Here is a 20,373-nt window from a genome sequence, read left to right on the forward strand (position 1 = left end):
CAAACAAAAAGATCAGAAGCTATCAATGTCCGATTGTTTTAGTAATTGTATGTTGACCAATAATGATTCTTGGTCAACTAGTCCTGTCGCCAGAGGGGGTACACCGGCCTCCTTAATTCAGATGGACTTACCCAAGTTTTTTTATGTATTTTGACCCGTAGAACACGAATTTTTTGGGTAACAGTTGATCCGGATACTATGGAATCTCTAAAGCGAGAATTTTACTGTCATCGTTGCATTTGGTTGTCTTTTTAAAGACAGATCACATGCTATGATTTTTTTGTGACGGATATTCTTGAGTTGGGATTAATTTCATGTAATCGAATGAACTATCTTTTAGTAAAGTCGTCCCAGGAACGCAACTCATAAATATTGGCAATATCATTTTAAAGTCTTCTACTTTAAAATGTATAATATACAAATGGGTCAGATTAAATAAATTATTAGAAGAATTTTTTTACTTAGCAACAACAATTTTGTTTATTTTAGTAGTATTTTGTATTTTGACAACGAAACCCGATTTGGGCTTTGAAACGTTAATAAAATTATTTTTTAAATTTAATTGTGGCTTATTTCCCATCTAAATACTTAATCATAAAAATGCCACAAGGAAATAACTTCAGAACAACATTGCGTCAATAATTTCAAAATACCACTATGAACAGAGAGGGAGAGTAGTATTTTGAAATTATTGACGTAAGTTAAACCTTTTGAATTCCAATATCAAATATTCATTAGAGACCTTTTTATTGTAGCATAGCTCTGAAGATGGCTTTATAAGCCGAAAGCGCTCAGCTATTATTTATATATTTTACACACTTCAAAAGTACGCTTCTCCCTGTCTTTCAGTAGTCGTAAGTGTGTACAAAAACTATTTCAGTCTTTACATTTTACTTTTTTTTTTGTTGAATTCAAAATTAAAATAATATAGGCAGTACCTAATTAAAAAAATCCTCTAATCGAAGAACAAAACTGTAAAATATCTACAACGCTTTTCCAAAAGAAAAGATATTAGACGTGTCAGTGAACGAAAATAATATAATTAACTAATTGAATGGATCCTGAATGAGTCCACTATATTATGTTTCTATCTAAGACCTAATATATTGACTTGAGAACAGTTCTTTTTTAAAATGCACTCCCACCTCTAACTTATTAATTTAAGATGTTTGCGCGACGATGCGACGTTACGGTATAATATAGTAACTGTTACAAATTTGAAATATAGCCAACACAATCGAAATCATATTTTATGTAGGATTAGTAGAAATGTCATTACTATTAGTAAAAAAACCAACAAATTCCACAAAATTAGTAATGTTAGTTCCCCGAAAATGTTTCATTAGTTTAAGCATGCATGTCATTTATATGAAAATGAGATAAAGGATAAATTCGTGAATTCCCGGTAAAAAATTGCAAAATAATTACCTCAAAACCAGATATATATTTTATCTTATCAATCGATATACCGCAAGATTTTTCATCGAGGAATTATACTCATTTTAGATTAATTTAGAATTTTATTTAAAACAAAATGTCAAGAAAAATTATGTTGCGAGTGTTTTAAGGTTATTGATGCCATTTATTGAAGCAATGTATTCGCCACCGGATATCTTTTAAAAAAAAAGTAACTATAACATCTCTAAAGAAAGCTACAGGTGATTTTTTTTATAACCAAGGAAATTAAAAATCGAAAAATTACTGGGCGCTACTTTTCAACTGGAATATCAGGGGGAAATCAATAGAAAAGGCGTACCATCTCGTAACTATCAAAATTTTACTGCGTTATGGTTTCTTATTAACATTTAGGCAAAAAACCGATTTTTTTCTTTTATTGCAATATTGACAAAAACCTACGCATTGTAGAGAAAATCGTTCAACAGACGACTTTCTTGAAATAGATCGGGCAGTATCGTCGCCCCCGCTAGCGCAATTATTCCGATTCGATTTTTTTGCACAAACTTACTCAAAAAGAGGTCCTTATAACACATCCACAGGGTGCCGTGGTCGAAAAATTGTTTAAACAATTTTTTTTAAACAAATTCACAAAAATATTTTTTTACTTCTAACAAATTGCTTTTACATACATAATTTGAGACATTCTGAGCAAAAAAGGTCTCTTGTGATTTTTCTCTAAAATTGATTGTTGTCGAGTTATACGCGATTTAAAATTTGAAAAATGCGAAATGGGCAAAATATAACTCCGCAACAATCAATTTTACCGAAAAATTACAAGAGACCTTTTTTGCTCACAATGACCCAACTTACCTAAAAAAATATTGTTCGAAATGAAAAAATTATTTTTGTGAATTTGTTTAAAAAAAATTGTTTAAACAATTTTTCGACCACGGCACTCTCGGCACCCTGTGGATATGTTATACGGACCTCTTTTTGAGTAAGTTTGTGCACAAAAATCGAATCGGAATAATTTCGCTAGCGGGGGCGACCTAAACTTGCTCTTTAAAATGAGATTTTAAAACTCAATTAAAATGTGTTTTAGATACATTTGTTGTTTATTTTAATAATAAATAATATAATTATAAACAATTAAAAAAAACTGCTTACTTTCGGGATTCATTTGAAATAACATTTTAGAAAATCTAATTTTAAAGAGCAAGTATTTTCAAGAAAGTCGTCTGTTAGACGTTTTCATTACAATCCGTAATGTTTTCACAATATTGAAAAGTATGGAAAAAGTCGCTTTTTTTGCTTAATGTTAATAAACAACCATGACACAGTAAAAATTTAGATAACCACGAGCTAGTATGCTATTTCTATTGCCTTCCCACTTCCCACAGATATTCCAGTTCAAAAATAGTGCTAAGTAATTTTTAGATTTCTCAAGTGCCTTTTTGGCTTCGTTTTTTGGAGTATAAAGCAAAATGTCTATTCCAGAGAAATAAGATTTTTCCCGTGACACATCCCCCTCCAGGCCGAAACCAAATTTTTTGAGTAGTATGGACATCTATATTAATAACCTATATGTTTCCTGCAGCCGATTTTGATGATATACATAGTTATAAACAAATGAAGATCAAAAAACGGTAAATTTTCGCTTTTTTCCTCTATTACTAAAAAGTGAAGCATTCTAAACAAATTTGAGAATAAGAAACTCATAAACCATACAAAAAACTTCAATATGGCGTTCGCTAAATACGTCTATCCTTATTTGTTGCTTAGAAAATTGTAAAATTAGTCATAAATTTTGAGATTTTATAAATGTTCATAACTTATGTAAAAATTAAGTTAGAACCCTCTTATTACACGGAATGCTGAGACTTCATGTGCTTAAATTATATTTTAAATTTCAAAGCAATTGGTCAAATAGTTTAAATTTATTTAATTTGTTTATTCCAAATTCATTTTTTTGCAACACTGTAAGTCAGAAAATTATGAGGTTACAGTAATTCTTTGGACAGTTTATGAAAGACTGAATTTTTATACACATTTAGAAAGAAAAACAATTCTAGGACAATTAGGGATGAAGTTAGCCCCCCCCCCCTTTTTTAATTCACATGTTCTTGCAAAATAATTTTGCAATATTTAGAATTATTTTTTCGTCATTTTTTTTTAATTAAATTAATAGTGTAAATCTTCTTTCATAAACTATCCAAAGTATTACTGTAACTTCATCATTTTCTGACTTATAGTGTTGCAAAAAAATTAATTTGGGAAAAACAAATTAAATAACTTTTTAATTTTTACATAAGTTATGAATATTTATAAAAACTCAAAATTTATGATTTATTTTGCAATTTTCTAAGCAACCAATAAGGATAGACATATTGAGCGAACGCCATATTGAAGTTTTTTATACGGTTTATGAGTTTCTCACTTTCAAATTTGTTTAAAACTTGTACTTTTTGGTTATAGACGAAATAGCGAAAATTTACCGTTTTTTGATCTTCATTTGTTTATAACTATTTATATCATCAAAATCGGCTGCAGGAAACATATAGGTTATTAATATAGATATCCATACTACTCAAAAAATTTGGTTTCGGCCTGGAGGGGGATGTGTCACCAACAGGATATTTTTTTTCCTTATTTCTCTGAACTATAAGCTACAAGCGTTTCAAGGTTCCTAGATGCCATTTCTTGAAGCAATGTATTCACTGGATATTATTTTTGTTAAAAAAAGTAACTATAACATCTCTAAAGAAAGCTAAAGGTGAGTTGTTAAAATTTATCATTATTTTAATACCACTAATTTTCAGATTAAATATACATTAAAAACTTCCTTAATTATTCAATTATATTTTGATTTGTGCACTCACCTCATCCGTGTCTTCATCATGTTCATCATGGCTATGCTCACTTTCCTCCACTTGTCCATTACCTACTGCAGAGTCGGTCCGAGTTGGAGGAGGTTCAATTATCTATACAAAATAATAAAATTATTAATTATCTTAAGCAACCATTCGGTGTAAAGCTGGGATCCAACGGAATGTGGAGTGGCACGTGAAGAGAAATACAAAATATGTAATAGAAAAAGATAAAAACTAAAGACAAGAGTAACGCAACGTGAAATAGCGTTGAAATAGAGGGTCAACGGGTGCATGGACCCCCCTATCGTATTTTGTCTATAAGTATTTTTTATTATTTATTTTTTTTCTGTTAACTCTAAACTGTAAGTCTTCAGTACAACACTAAATTACACGAAAACCGCTTCCAAAGAATTGAAAGAATCCATAAAATCTAATAAAACACCCTTCTCTAAAAAATAATCTACAGGCGCATTTGTTTGGGTACCGGTGGAACCATAAACAACGGAAATATTTTTCTCAATTCAAAGAATAACAAAAATGATATTTTAAAACGCAAATACATTACACTGGGTATAAACCTTATCTCATGAAAAGTCACGTTTCAAATTTGCGATACCATGCGTACCATGGCGATACCATAATCCATGCGTACCTACCCATTGATGGTAGAAAAGTTAATCTTCATGGTAAAGAACGACCAGTGAGATTAATAGTCGTGAATTGTCTATCAATCCTTTTGATACCGTAGGTATCTGGGATTATATAGTGTATTTTATCCTTAGAGTAAGTGTGAGTCGTATGGCTAAATCTGGAAAATATAATATTTGAGTTTGGGATAAGTCTGGCCCCCCTATTATGAATTTCTAGATCCGCGCCTGGTTATGTATGTATAAGCGGGGGTCCTACAGCTTCTGCCGCTTCCCGCATTTCGATCGCCATCTTTTTCTATCTCTCCAGGTGTCTTCGTCAATGGCTCTGTCTTTCGTGGTTTCCATAACACCCTGTATCCATGACTTGACTGGTCTTCCTCGTTTCCTTCTATTACTTGGATTATATTCCAGAGCTCTTTTTGGCCATCTGTTGTAGTCCATCCGCTGCACGTGTCCATACCATATTAACTGTCTAGTTTCTATTCTTTCCCAAGTTTTATGTACTGTGACCGTCCCAGGCCGGCCCTGTCAATTCCGGACGCTTCTGGCGGCGAACTGTCTGAGACCCTTTCTGTGGGCGAGACAGAAGCAACTTGTTTACAATCAGCGTATCTAGAAGGCCATCGATAGATCTTTTTTTATTGTTCTGTAAATAATACTTACCTTCCGATTTTTCTGGAATTCAGTAGACTAATTTTACATAACTATATAAATAGACATTTTTGGAATTAGAGTTCAGTTGTCATTTTTAATACGTCGGGGTACTTTGATATGTATCGAGCGCGGTATTTTTGAATTTGTAATTATGTAGATAAATTATTAGATTTGGTGTAATAAATAAATTAGATATCGTAGTTGTAAAATAAAGGATATAAATTCAGTGTTTTGCATTTGTTTAGAAGTAAGTTATTAAAAATAAATAAAGTCAACTAAAACTAAATATTAGTGCCTAAAAGACCATAGAAAAGAAAAGTCAGTTTTGTAACAGTACTCTATCTGTGTTACTTGTAGTGTTAGGTATTACGTTCTGCTCTTGATATACGACAAGCTCTTCTCGGGTAGTCCATTTCAACCGTGTCAACTTTTTTCTTTCCTTTTGCTGTCATTTGCCAACATTCTGCTCCATATGTAAGAATGGGCTCTACAATAATTACTTTGTAGATTCTCATTTTAGTTTTCAAAATAACTCTGTTGGACCAAAGTGTCAAATTCAGAATTTGAACACTCTTCCTGCCTTGTTGCACTCTATAATCGATATCTTGTTCCGTTGTTCCTTTACTGCAGATGATACTTCCAAAATATTTGTATTCGTAGCACCTTTTTATTTGTCTAATTTCCAAATCCGGGTCTTCGTCTTCACTGCCTATTCGTATATATTCTGTTTTTGAATATTCATACTCATCCCCCATTTTTCGTATCCATATTTGAGCTTTCTAAGCATATAATCTGCATCTTTTTCACAGCTTGCAATTAGTACTTGATCCTCTGCAAAATAGCGTTATTTACCTCAAAATTTGTGATTTACGATCCTTGGACTATGACCGAACACTCTATTTTTGACAGGCCTGGATCGGCGCGAAGTCTCCCATCGTTTGTCGGTAAATAAACACGGTTCGAAGGAAGTCATAGGCTGATACAGACTATGAGGGGCTAATACGGTCAATGACGTGGTAATTTTATTATCGAGTGGTCTAACGACGTTGTGTTGGAATTTTTATCATTATATGAATTAACCAACTTACTAAAATTACTACCGCCAACACTGGTGTGGTATATACCCTCGATACTCGAAGGGACATCCTCCATTGGAATGGTCCGACCGAATTTATCAAAAAGAAATTTTTTTTATTAATTTCACAGTAACGTGGGACACCAACCGCACTCTCTTTTGCATATTTTCTATTTATCTTTGCCGACGTAAACTGGTGAAGAGTGCCACGCCATACTCCATCGGATCCCAGCTTAATATTACATACCTGTGGCGATTCAGGAACCTGCTTTACATGTAGATTGAGGGCCTCGGGCGTGTTTGCACTGTTGTCGTTGGAATGTTGTTCGCTTTCCTCTAGTGAATTTTGACCTTTTCCGAAAAGTTTATGGGCCTTAGCCTTTAACTCTTTCGGATGAGGAGTGTTGTGCCTGACAAATGGAGTCTGGAAAAGACAAGACAATCAAAATTTAAATATATATTTTAGGCTCATAAATGTAAAGAAAGATGAAATATTATATGAACAAATAAGTAAAGTCCTTTTCATGAGCATTTTTCAGAGCGTCACAAATGATAGAAAAAAAGGTAAGTCCGTGATAATACATATTTATAACATTTATTCAAACATGACATTTTAGTTAAATCTGACAGTTGTCACATCAATCAATTGTGTTTATTGCATTTATAAAATGGTATTTTCTTTGATTTGTATAGTCTTATAAATTGTACAGGATATATTCGTAGATATATTATATTATAATTCGTAAATAATTTTTTTTTCGATTATAGCGCCATCTATCGACAACTAGAATAAATGTTATAAATGTCTCTAATCACAGACGTGCCTTTTTTTCTGTCACATACAATTTAATGCGTTAGAAATAAATCGAAAAACTGTGACGCGCAGAAAAATGCTCATGAGAAAAAGAATACGAACAAATTGTGAAGCAGTCTCGGAAATACCTTAATAGGATTCTACCGGCTATTGGCGACTATTCTATTTAATTATTAAGACCAGCTGTATGTTTTTCTTCAAAATCTTAGAAAAAAATTTGAATATCAAAAATACTAGCATACTAAAATAAAAATCGTCAAGGAAAAACAAGACACTTTTGCACTGTCGGTTCCACAAAGTATAAATCTTGACTCATCATCATCAATAAAAAGAATATTAGCCCAGTCGTTATGATCCCAATCGACATGTCCTCATGCAAAACTTAAACGTTCCATACGATGTGCCCTCGTTAACAGTGGAGGAGTAGCAGGCATTCTGGCTCTGATTTCAAATTCCCTTAATCTGTTTCTAACCTAATTGGCACTTTACGAACCGAACATTACAGGCCACGGGCTGCTGTGGAAACATCATTTCGCAGTTGTCTAGCTGTAACATGATGTGTATGCAAAATCTGCAGATGTAAGTAACGTTCATATGTGGGGTTCGTGCACCTGGAAAGTCCTGGAACCGGTCTTCTTGTGTTTCCTCCACTTTCTCTATACCTTCTTAAAGCTCTCGAAATGCTAGATTGGTGGATTCTTATAACTTCAGCAAAATATTGCTGCGATCGTCCATCTCCAATTGAACCTACAGTTTGGACTGCCGAGAATATTCTCGAGAACGAGAATATTCTCTTGAGAGTTGCTGCGTCCTTAATCGTGCTAAACGATACATAAAAAAAATTCAAAACGGAAAATGTGAATACGGCTTTTCTAAGTAAACGTGAATCAATGAGTAATTTAACTATGGAAATAATGCTAGACAATTATTTGTTTAAGAATTTTACAAGAATGTCAAAAAGTGATTTTGAACTATTAATAAATATGATAGGGCCAAGAATAGAGAAGAAAGATCAAACATGAGAAACGCAATACCAAGCTCAACAAGATTAGCAATTGTTATTTATATATTAACAGTTTTAGTTTAATGTATTTATTCAGGGTGCACTACTCTTCCATCTGTCTCATAGTTCCAGAAGTATACCAAGTTCCACAACTCTGGATCTACTGCATTAATAAACATTATTGTGATTTCATTTGACCACGTATTCATCTTTTCTTTGTATGTTTTGACAAAACCAAATTAAATTTCAACAGAGTACAGGAAATAAAGAGGAAATACAGAGCAACATGCAGAATTTTCCACAGCAGTTCGATTTTATCGGAAACGCATCAGGCACTGCAATAGTGTTCAAATATTAGTAAGATTTTGGACACATGGCTCAGCCCAACGGCGATATTTTCATTAGATGGCTGTAATGTTGCCAGAAACATACCAAATATATGTTTTCGGCAAAATATTGCTTCAAAACTAGCCCGTCTAAATGCCCCTTTAGATGTAGACCAATCCATGACTGAGCTGACGACTCGTGAAAAATAAAATCCCACAACTTCTCATCAGTACATTGAAATGCAGAATGTAGATGACCAGGATGAGCTAATGATAGAAATATATTCTGAACCTGAGACCTCATGTTTTTCTGATTAAATCACCACAGCCATTACTTGCATTATTTGTTTACTCTGGGCTAATTAGCAAAATACAAGGAAAAGTTATTTACTAGCAATTTTATTGCTGGAATCGAATCTTATTATTGTATGTATTAATAATATAGGTATGCAAAGTCCGCAGATAGTGTGCTACTTTTTTTATAAACAAAATGGCGCCCGAAAATCGTGTTTTTTTCAATTTTTGCTCTATAACTCCAAAGATTTTAACTTTACACCAAAAACACCCAAATAAAAATTCACCGCAATTAAATTCTGCATAGAGACGTGTTTTTCCCGATTCATTTCGACGAAAATTTTTCCCGGAAAAAGCGGGTTTTTCCAACAAAATCTTTAATTTTCAACTAAAATTTTAGATAAGTAATTGTTAATCAATAATTAAATAACTTGGTAATGTAAAAGCCCGTTTCGTATAGATTATAATTCCAGAAGCCGATGGAAATTGAATGAACAGTTTAGCAACAATTGAATTGTTAATTAAAAATTTACGCTCGCTATAATAACGACAATAATTATGGTGCATAAAAATAGCTATGATTTTTTCATAAAAATACACTATACCTATCTAATGTACTTTACAGAATTAAAATTGGAATATTTAAGCGGCCTCAGGAACATTTTAAAATTATAAACAATTTTTTGACTTATAAACAAAAAGAATATCTCGGGAAATGTTAAGCTAAATTAAATTATGAAAACGGCATTCTAAAATCAGCGGCAGGTCGCTTCTTTTAAAAGAAAAAACGTTTAATTATTACGAGTGGTTCCTGAGATACAACCGGTCAAAGTTGACCGGAATTTACGGCAAAGATATAAACAATAGAATCATAATTTTCAAACCATCACCTTTTTATTTTTGTCCTCTTTCTCCACACCAATTTTCATATCTTTAAAATACTTATAACATATATTATTATAATAAAAACTATCGATAATACGTGTGAAAATTGCCAAAAATAGCAAAATTCCAATCAAAAATTAGGTTGGAGAAAATGTAACCCTCAAAGTTCAAAATCGGTATACGTTAAAAAAATGCATTTTCTCGGCTTCCCAAGGAGCAATTTCCTTCATTCTTTTTTTGTTCCCAAGGAACTCGAGTAGAGCCATCTAACTAATGCATTATTAAATGTAAAAGTGGCTTTTGTTTTCTTACATTAAATTAATTTATTTATAAGAACAGAAAACTACATATTTTTTCCAGTTGTAGGCTTTTTTTTAGATAAACTTACTACAAGTGTACCTTTTAAAGTTAAAAATATAAATATTCTCATTTGAAAGCTGTATAATTATTTAAACAATTTTTATGTAAACAAATTAAAATTTTGTGTTATAATAAATAAATTAATTTATTATAACAAAACAAAAGCAAGCTTGACATTTAATAATGCGTTAGTTCGATGGCTCTACTCGAGTTACTTGGGAACAAAAAAAGAATGAAGGAAATTGCTCCATGGGAAGCCGAGAAAATGCATTTTTTTAACGTATACAGATTTTGAACTTCGAGTGTTACATTTTCTCCAACCTAATTTTTGATTGGAATTTTGCTATTTTTGGCAATTTTCACACGTATTATCGATAGTTTTTATTATAATAATATATGTTCTGAGTAGTTTAAGGATATGAAAATTGGTGTGGAGAAAGAGAACAAAAATAAAAAGGTGATGGTTTGAAAATTATGATCCTATTGTTTATATCTTTGTCGTAAATTCCGGTCAACTTTGACCGGCTGTATCTCAGGAACTACTCATCATAATTAAACGTTTTTTCTTTTAAAAGAAGCGTCCTGCCGCTGTTTTTCGAATATCCTTTTTACAATTTAATTTAGTTTAATATTTCCCGAGATAATCTATTTGTTTATAAGCCAAAAAATTGTTTATAATTTTAAAATATTCCTGAGGCCGCTTAAATATGCCAATTTTAATGTAAAGTACATTAGATAGGTACAGTGGATTTTTATGAAAAAATCATAGTTATTCTTATGCACCATAATTATTGTCGTTATTATAGCGACCGTAAATTTTTAATTAACAATTCAATTGTTGCTAAACTGTTCATTCAATTTCCATCGGCTTCTGGAATTATAATCTATACGAAACGGGCTTTTACATTACCAAGTTATTTAATTATTGATTAACAATTACTTATCTAAAATTTTAGTTGAAAATTAAAGATTTTGTTGGAAAAACCTGCTTTTTCCGGGGAAAGTTTTCGTCGAAATGAATCGGGAAAAACACGTCTCTATGCAGAATTTAATTGCGGTGAATTTTTATTTGGGTGTTTTTGGTGTAAAGTTAAAATCTTTGGAGTTATAGAGCAAAAATTGAAAAAAACACGATTTTTGGGCGCCATTTTGTTTATAAAAAAAGTAGCACACTATCTGCGGACTTTGCATAACTATATTATTAATATATACCATCATAAGATTCGATTCTAGCAATAAAATTGCTGGTAAATAACTTTTCCCAAAAATGGCCTATTCTCCGATAATCAGCCCAAACTAGTTGTTAAGAAGAAACTTTCATTTTTTTATCAATTAAATTTTGTACTTCTCTGTTGTTTTTGTATTTTGTTTATATACAGAGAGAGTCTGTAAAGTGGAATAAATTCAATATCTCAAATACTAATTGTTTTTTTGGAAAATGCTCAGACCCGTCGATTAGTATTTCAAATTGTCCTTTTTGATATTCAATAAAAATGTATACAGGGTGTCCCAATTTAGAGATATGACGTCATCGTCGATTTTCTTAAATGGCAACACTGTCATTTTGATAGCTAATTTGATAGGGTTTGTAAAGTTATACATAACTGCAAAATATCAAATTTTTATTCTCTACCATTTACAAGATAATAGAAAATAACAAAGTTATATCTGTAATTTGGAATATATTCAATAATTAAAATACTAACTGTTTTTTTGAAAAATGCTCAGACCCGTCGATTAGTATATCAAATTGTCATTTTTGACATATAATAATAATGTATACAGGGTGTCCCAATTTAGAGATATGACGTCATCGTTGATTTTCTTAAATGGCAACACTATCATTTTGATAGCGTGTGTAAAGTTATACACATCTGAAAAATTTCAAAATTTTATTCCCTACCATTTACAAGATAATAAAAAATAACAAAGTTATGAAGAACAAGAAGTAATCAAATAATAATTGAATTTATTTATTTCAATTAAGCAAATGCTCATAACGTTGCCCATTGACAATTTGACAATAATTGAGGGCAACATTATGAGTTTTTGCTTAATTTATTGAAATAATTAAATTCAATTATTAGTTGATTACTTCTTTTTCATAACTTTGTTATTTTTTATTATCATCTAAATGGTAGAGAATACAAATTTGAAATTTTGCAGTTGTGTATAACTTTACACACCCTATCAAAATAGCTATCAAAATGACAGTGTTGCCATTTAAGAAAATCAACGATGACGTCATATCTCTAAATTGGGACACCCTGTATACATTATTATTATATGTCAAAAAGGACAATTTGATATACTAATCGACGGGTCTGAGCATTTTTCAAAAAAACAGTTAGTATTTTAATTATTGAATATATTCCAAATTACAGATATAACTTTGTTATTTTCTATTATCTTGTAAATGGTAGAGAATAAAAATTTGATATTTTGCAGTTATGTATAACTTTACAAACCCTATCAAATTAGCTATCAAAATGACAGTGTTGCCATTTAAGAAAATCGACGATGACGTCATATCTCTAAATTGGGACACCCTGTATACATTATTATTGAATGTCAAAAAGGACAATTTGAAATACTAATCGACGGGTCTGAGCATTTTCCAAAAAAACAATTAGTATTTGAGATATTGAATTTATTCCACTTTACAGACTCTCTCTGTATAAAGAACACTGTTGTTTAGTCTCATAGTTTTGTGTATAATTTCATGATTTTTAATACCATATTTCATCTTCAACAATATCCCTAAGTGCGTCATAGGGTTCATTCTCAGAAAATTCTCCATATCAAGAATATTCTCTGATTTTTTATTCTCGAGAATTTTCCAACACTAATTGCTCAAAGTAGGGATCCATCTCACTGGGGTTGATTTTATTGTTCCAGTGATTATTCTCATGGTTTGATTAAGTTGGACATCGATTTTGTTTGTATGTGTATGTTTGTATCAGACTAGGTGAAAGAGGAGTAGAGGTAATAGTAATCCAAAGACTGCAAAAATCCATTACTTATCGCATTCACCAGCACCAATACCATACAGATTTTACACCATAAAACTCAAAGTAAACTGCATAACGTGACAAAAATATCGATATCAACAAGAGATATAATTAAACGTTTGCCCCTACCTTGTATAGACTGAAACCAACTTTAGTTCATTTAAAAGCACTAATAGAGTATTAATTTCAGGTGAAGACAAAGAAAGAAGCAGCAGGAAAATTATAAATGTCTATTCATAAAATTGATCCATTACGACTTTTTAAGAAGCTACCAGAGTTGCGTTTAATTCAAAACTATAATTATGCTAATAAAAATTACACATCGCTATTAGTAATTATACTTCTTATTTATGATAGCAATTATGTCATAATACCTAGTAATTAGTGATAATTGCCTTCAAATTAAATCAAGTAATATGTTTTTTTGACTAAAATAAATGAAGATCTTGTCTTTATTTCTTTATTTAGTAAATTTCATCAGAAGTGGTTTAAATCGAAATACAGTCAATATAGGTACAGTATAGTACAATAATAAAAACAATAAATATAATAAAAAAATACTTATAGTAAAGAATAAAAACAAATCTGAAGTGTCATCACCGCAACTGTCAAATAAATGTTACCAATTTATGCCAAAATGTCACCTTTGTTCGATGGCAGTTAGAGTGTAATCCGAACAAGTGTGCTTTATAAAAACGCTTTATATTATAAAAGGATAAAGGCAGTTTTTGTTTGTATTTGATTCAGAGTTGGACCACCATCTCCATATAGCTATTTCAGCATTTATACATCCTCAGTGGAGCTATGCAGTCACAACTCTGAAACAAATATCAACAATCCTGCCTATTTAAGGGAAAACATCGCGATGCAATGTTTCCACCTTTTGAGACGCAAAACAGCGACATCTCTCGTAATACGAAAAGCCCTAGATACACAGTTTGCTACTTTTATACAATTAGAATAATTGAAATAAAAATAATAAACAATATTTAAATCCAAGACTTTTGGTTAAGAAACTGCTTTCTGGCTGCATCCTGTATCTCCGGCTTTTACAATATGTAAGCACAAGAGACGACGAATATAGAAGAAAGCAAATAAAGGACACTTTGGCCACGTACTTGCCTTCTTTTCGTCTAGGAAAAGGAGTTTTAGGTACTCAAATCTGAGTAAAGATGAAAAAGATAAATTCTATTTATACGAATTAAATTAAACAAGTTAGGGTAGAGTATGTTTCTTTAAATGTACATTAATAGAAATTTTCCAATATTATTTAAAAACATGTCTAATGGCTTGAATTACAGTGTACTCAGCTAAACGATTCTAAAAAGGAACACACTTACGACTTAAATATATCGTGTTGGTATCGTGTGACGTCACGTGCTATGACGCGGTGACAATGCCTTAAATATAAATGCTCCTTGGCTAAGGTATAGAATCCCTAAAAGAAGAGTCCCTGGTCTCCCAGGTTATTATGTAAAAATCAGCGTATTTGTCTACAGCGTCCCCAACAATCCCCGAGTGACAAAATCGAGCACTTAATATACCTCTTTAGCATGTTTATGCACTTTTGGATTCATTTTATACATTTTAAAATGCAACTATGCATTTCCACCCTTTTTTCTATCGTAGGCTTTTTCTTGACATCAGTGGCGGCTCGTGGCCTTGGAGACAGGGTCGGCTAGGTTTTTTTGTCTCCTCATATAGGTTTCTCCTCAAACTAAAAGGCTTAATTCATCATAGGAGATTTTGTTGTTTTTTGCTTTTTTTTTTATTTGATGTACTTGACATTCTCTCTTGTTTCATGGTGTTTCGACAATACGTGTTGATTCTTTTGAGACAAGGTAAATCCCGTTTTTTTTTAGGCAGAAATTGGTGGTAATAAGAAAATTGATAAACAGTTTGTTGTAATGAATTGCAGTACTTACTACATAGAATTATACATACATATTGTGCAACTTATCCCACTTTCTGAAAATATTTGGACCAGCATAATTTTTAAGTACCTAACTTGTAATAATAAATATCTTGGAAATTCTTTGGCGAACGTAACTTTTAAATTTTAAATCGTCAAAGAGGTCAAAAATTTGCAAATCTTCAAAATTCGAAAAACGAGTATCTATTTGCATATAATAGTAGGTATCCAAAATTTCAAGATATACTTACTCGTTTTTCGAGATATGTATCATGTCGTTGTCTTTTTTGGGGTGGTTCGGAAATATCAAGCGAATCCAAAACGTCACTGCGTATATATTGGAAACTACTATCATTACGAAAATCTCTGAGATTTTGCACCAGCTTTCGTATTCTATTTTTAGAATAAATAATGTCAGTTGACTGATTTTGAACAACAAGGAATATCTTGGGCAAACTCTGTCTTAAAAATATTTAAAAAAATATTGAAAGAGTCATTAGTATTTAATAAAGTTCTCAAACCGATTGCTTCACGGATCGAGGTATCGCCACTTTCAAAATCATCGCCTTCGATAATAAAATCAAAAACTTCCAAAAGCTGTTCACGAAAATCTGCTACAGATACTAAAACTATAAGAGATAATCTGCTTAGATAAAACTAACCGAGATTTAAAATTTCATCGCGTCTGACAAACTGTTCGCTTTTTTTTTTCGAAACAAATTTGTTCTAAAGCAGTAATCCGTTTAGGTGAGCTAAACTGGCAAGAAAAGTCGATATTCTTTATTTTTTTACACGTATCATGTAAAACTACGTAAACTATCATGTTTTAACTTTTGCCTGGAGACTATTCAATTCACCACTCATCACAGCAACGCCGTCATAAGATTGCCCCAGTTTGCCCTACCAATTTATTTTTGGTATAAAAAAATTTGAATCTGTTCTTTAAAACACCAAAAATATATTCTGCCTTATGCTTTTACTCACATCTCTAAAACCTAAAAACCTCTCATAAATATCGCGTATCGAACAAAATAATTGATAATAATTGTGAATGACATGATAATCAGAAGTTTCATCTACTTTCAGTGAAAAGCAAATGGTTTTCTAAATCTCAGATTCAACAACGTTATTCAAAATTTAACTATTTGATTATAATATGTATTATGTAGTTCATTCTGTATTACGAATACACTTCGAATCAGAAAGTAAATAGGTATTTCTAAAACAATTTTATTAATTCTCTATCATTACTTTGATTTTTAACAAATGCTTCGATCCATCATGTCCACTAAATGATAATTCCTGACAACTTAAAAAAATTACAATATCAATTAAACGACGTAAAACGGCGTGATTATTTTTGACAATTTCTACCGATGCATGCTTCCAAATGAAACACCGACCGGCAGATCGAAATGTGCCGTACTTGGCGCGTAACCTGCCATGCCGTATCTTCTATTGCCCACGGAGAAAAGTAATGTTCGCTTGCTCATCGACTTGTTACGTCGTCGTTGAGTTTTACGTGTAAATTGTCAAGCTACGGATGTTAGGGACGGCTAGCCGAAAAGTCAGATAAATGGCTCGGATCATTGGTTTTTTGAGAAGTCTGTTATGCGCAGGGATCACTTAACGCTCGGATTGATCAAATTATTTTAAAAACCATGAATAAAATTTAGTCTGTATTATCTGATAGATTTTTTTTATTTCAGAGATACAAATATTTAAAAAATCTATATCTATAAATGTGTGGGTCGGCACTGCCGACCCTGCCGACCCTGACCGGCCGCCACTGCTTGACATAATCCTGAATATAATGCAAAAAGTTGTTGCAAGTTTCTAGGTGGGTGATGTCTTTAAACATGGATTTATTTTGTGCTAAATGCCCTGTTCTATTTGCAGTATCCATGAGTAGAGAGTAATTAAAAACATTAGTTTATATTGAAAAAATAGAGAAATTAGAGAAAAATAAAGAAATTGCAAATCATACAAAAAGTGTGATAAAATCTAACAACTAAACGCAGTCAAAATGTATTACAAAGTGACAGCTGTCACATTTGTATGCATAGGTGGTTTAAAGAGGGGATAATGACAGATGTCGTCACATATAATAACTACCTGCTTTAGGGACAAGAATCGGCTTGATATGCTAGTTTTTGAAATTTTCGAAATTTGCAAAATAAAAACTATTGAAAAGACATAGAGCACAAAAAGTGATACACAATAACTGATTGTAGTGTATTTGTATTTTAAGAATGACTTCCGACCTGCAGATCGGTACGTCAGCCAAATGAATTTAGTTGGTCAAAATGAAATTTTTCTAGGCCGTTAATACAAACATTTTTTAACTTAGTCCAAGTAATGAAGCTTGAAATAGGACAAAACCTCGCAATTTTTACAGAATGGATCGATTTGCTTGAAAATTTGAGAATAAGTAGTGGACAGTGCAAGGATCAAAATCTATATCATGCCGAAAGGCGCTTTTACCATGGGGGTGGTTGCCACCCCATCTCGGGGGTTGAAATTTTTTATTATATTTTAATCACAAAATTTGATAAAAACGTTCATTCTAAGCAAAAAACGTTCTATACATTTTTTTGATAAAATTGATAGTTTTCGATTTATTCGCTATCGAAAGTGTTAGTTTTATATCGAAAAAATCAATGGTTTTAATCAGTTTTCTGCTAATAACTCCAAAACTTTTCGTTTTATCAAAACAACTTCACTTAACAAAAATGTACCGATTGAAAAAATAAACAAAACCGTTTTTTTAAATTTTCGTTAAGACCAATAGTAATGGAGCTATACTTAATTATATGTTGGCTCTTCTTCGTCAAATGCTAAATATTGTAGTTTCAAAGTCAAAAAACGCGAAAACTATTCATTTTTCGAGGACAACTTGTTCAAACTAATTTAAAGTACTTAAAAATATCTATCTCCAGAAATAAAAAAAGTCTCTAGCTCAAAAATCAAGGGACTTATAATGTAAAGAATGTCAGTCCCTGTTTTTTTTCAGCGAAAAAGTGATCGCAAGCAACCCCTAATCACCACCCTAATTAAAATTAGGCATTCACCTTATTTGTTCTATTTTATTTATGTATTATTAATAGGTTCTAAAGTTTGAACGGCTTAGAATGATTAGTTTTAAAAAAAAAATGGAGTTAAAAGTGAATATCGAATTTTTGTAGTTTGGAAAAAATGGCCTTTTCTTCAGAATAGCAAGATTAGCATCAAAGATACAAAAAAATTTTTACATGTGAAATTGTAGCTTATTTAATTCCCAAGAACCCGGTTTGCAAAATTTTTTTCTACGGAAAAAGTTGAGTGAGCTGTTGACAATTAAACTTGTAATAACATGCAAAAACCACCTTTACCAACCCTTTCAAAGTCACCTCTTTTTGCGACTAAGGATTTTAAAAAGATTTAGTATTAAAAGGCTTATAGACCTTGTAAAAACCTACAAAATTATTTTTTACCAAACTTTCTAAGATAAAAAATAAAAAAGTTACGGTTAAAAAATCAATATATTTTTTGAAAAAAAAAGGAGAAATTAAATTTGAAGCATAATAATGTAAGTTAGCGGTGTTTGTAATCATGGGCCTTATTCATTGTTATTTATTTATGTATTATTAATAGATTCTAGAACGAATGGCTTAACATGATTAGTTTTTAAAAAAGTAGACTTAAAGAGAATAACGAATTTTTGTAGTTTGGTAAAAAATGCCATTTTCTTAGGAATTGAAAGATCAGCACCAGAGATACGAAAAAATGTTTCAATATAAAGTTGTAGGTTATTTAATTCCCAAGAACTTCGTTTGAAAAAAATTTTTCTACGGCAAAAATTGAGCGAATCATAAATGAGTATATCGAAAAACATTGATTTTTTCTATACAAAACTAACACTTTCGATAGCGAATAAATCGAAAACTAATAATTTTATCAAAAAAATGTATAGAACATTTTTTGGTTACAATGAATGTTTTTATCAACTTTTGCGGTCAAAATATAATAAAAAATTTCCACCCCCGAGATGGGGTGGCAACCACCCCCATGGTAAAAGCGCCTTTCGGAATCATATAGATTTTGATCCTTGGACTATCGACTACTTATTCTCAAATTTTCAAGCAAATCGATCCATTCTGTAAAAATTGCGAGGTGAAAAGCTTCGGTTCCTGGCCTAACTGTGGTGTGATATTTTCATTAGATTGAGTTATATCCAGATCAGATAATAATAGACAAACATTACAAACATTGTACATGTACACGTTGAATTCAATCTCGTGTAAAAGTTCAAAAATACAAATTTCAGAAATTTCATTCATGTGTTTCCAGTGTAAACAGTAGTTCGCAAATAAATATGATTTCCATATCAAAATGGCCGATAATCAATTTGACCAGATATTGCGCCTGGAAGCCAAATTGTTGTTATGCAGCGTCAGTTCCGCAATAGCGGTATTAGGGGAATGCATATAGATTTTCACTTCGGAAAAAATCAAACAAGATAGAAATTTTTGTAATTTCATTAAGAAATGTTTATGTTGTTCTGAAGCTATTTTCTTGTGGCATTTTTACAATTTTAACTATTTAGAATGGGAAATAAGCCAATAAATAAGTCAATAGTCGAGTTAGTACATATTTTATATTTTAGTATTACTTATATACCCATGTATTATTGATATTATTTATAATTTAAACAAAATTATAGTAAAGTCAGAATTTGGTATTAATTTTGAGAGTAAATTAAATGTAAGACCAAATACTTACGATGTCGGGATAGTATCACGAGGTTTTTCCTGGTTTTCCCTCGTGATTTACTATGAGATCTCTAACGCGAGAATTTTAATGTCACCGTTGCATGTGGTTGTCTTTTTAAAGACAGATCACATGCTATGATTTTTTGTGACGGATATTCTTGAGTTGGGGTTGATTTCATGTAATCGAATGAACTATCTTTCAGTAAAGTCGTCCCAGGAACGCAACTCATAAATATTGGCAATATCATTTTAAAGTCTTCTACTTTAAAATGTATCATATGTATCTGAATTGCCGATATAAATGAGTCAAATTAAATAAATTATTAGAAGAATTTTTTTACTAAGCAACAACATTTTTGTTTATATTAAT

General features: G+C 31.4%; 1 protein-coding gene and 1 long non-coding RNA gene across 8 annotated transcripts in view; one reads left to right on the forward strand and one right to left on the reverse strand.

Annotated features, from left to right (window-relative positions):
- LOC126880627 (protein lap4-like) overlaps window positions 1–20,373 on the reverse strand; it is a 506,864-nt gene that overhangs the window by 289,516 nt on the left and 196,975 nt on the right. For all 7 annotated transcript variants that reach the window (XR_007696657.1, XM_050644639.1, XM_050644640.1 and 4 more), the window contains exons 6-7: window positions 6,895–7,071; window positions 4,278–4,379 (exon numbers count right to left, since the gene is read on the reverse strand). Coding sequence is in view for 6 of the 7 variants with exons in the window: in XM_050644639.1 (XP_050500596.1) it covers window positions 4,278–4,379; window positions 6,895–7,071 (279 nt within the window). In the remaining variant the exon portion in view is untranslated. The remainder of the gene's footprint in view (window positions 1–4,277; window positions 4,380–6,894; window positions 7,072–20,373) is intronic.
- Window positions 4,011–13,675, forward strand: LOC126880637 (uncharacterized). Its single transcript, XR_007696660.1, has 2 exons — window positions 4,011–4,171; window positions 13,531–13,675. It is a non-coding gene; the product is annotated as an uncharacterized LOC126880637 (long non-coding RNA).

This window comes from Diabrotica virgifera, chromosome 2 (genome assembly GCF_917563875.1).
Source record: "Diabrotica virgifera virgifera chromosome 2, PGI_DIABVI_V3a".
In the NCBI taxonomy this organism is placed as follows: Eukaryota; Metazoa; Arthropoda; class Insecta; order Coleoptera; family Chrysomelidae; genus Diabrotica; species Diabrotica virgifera.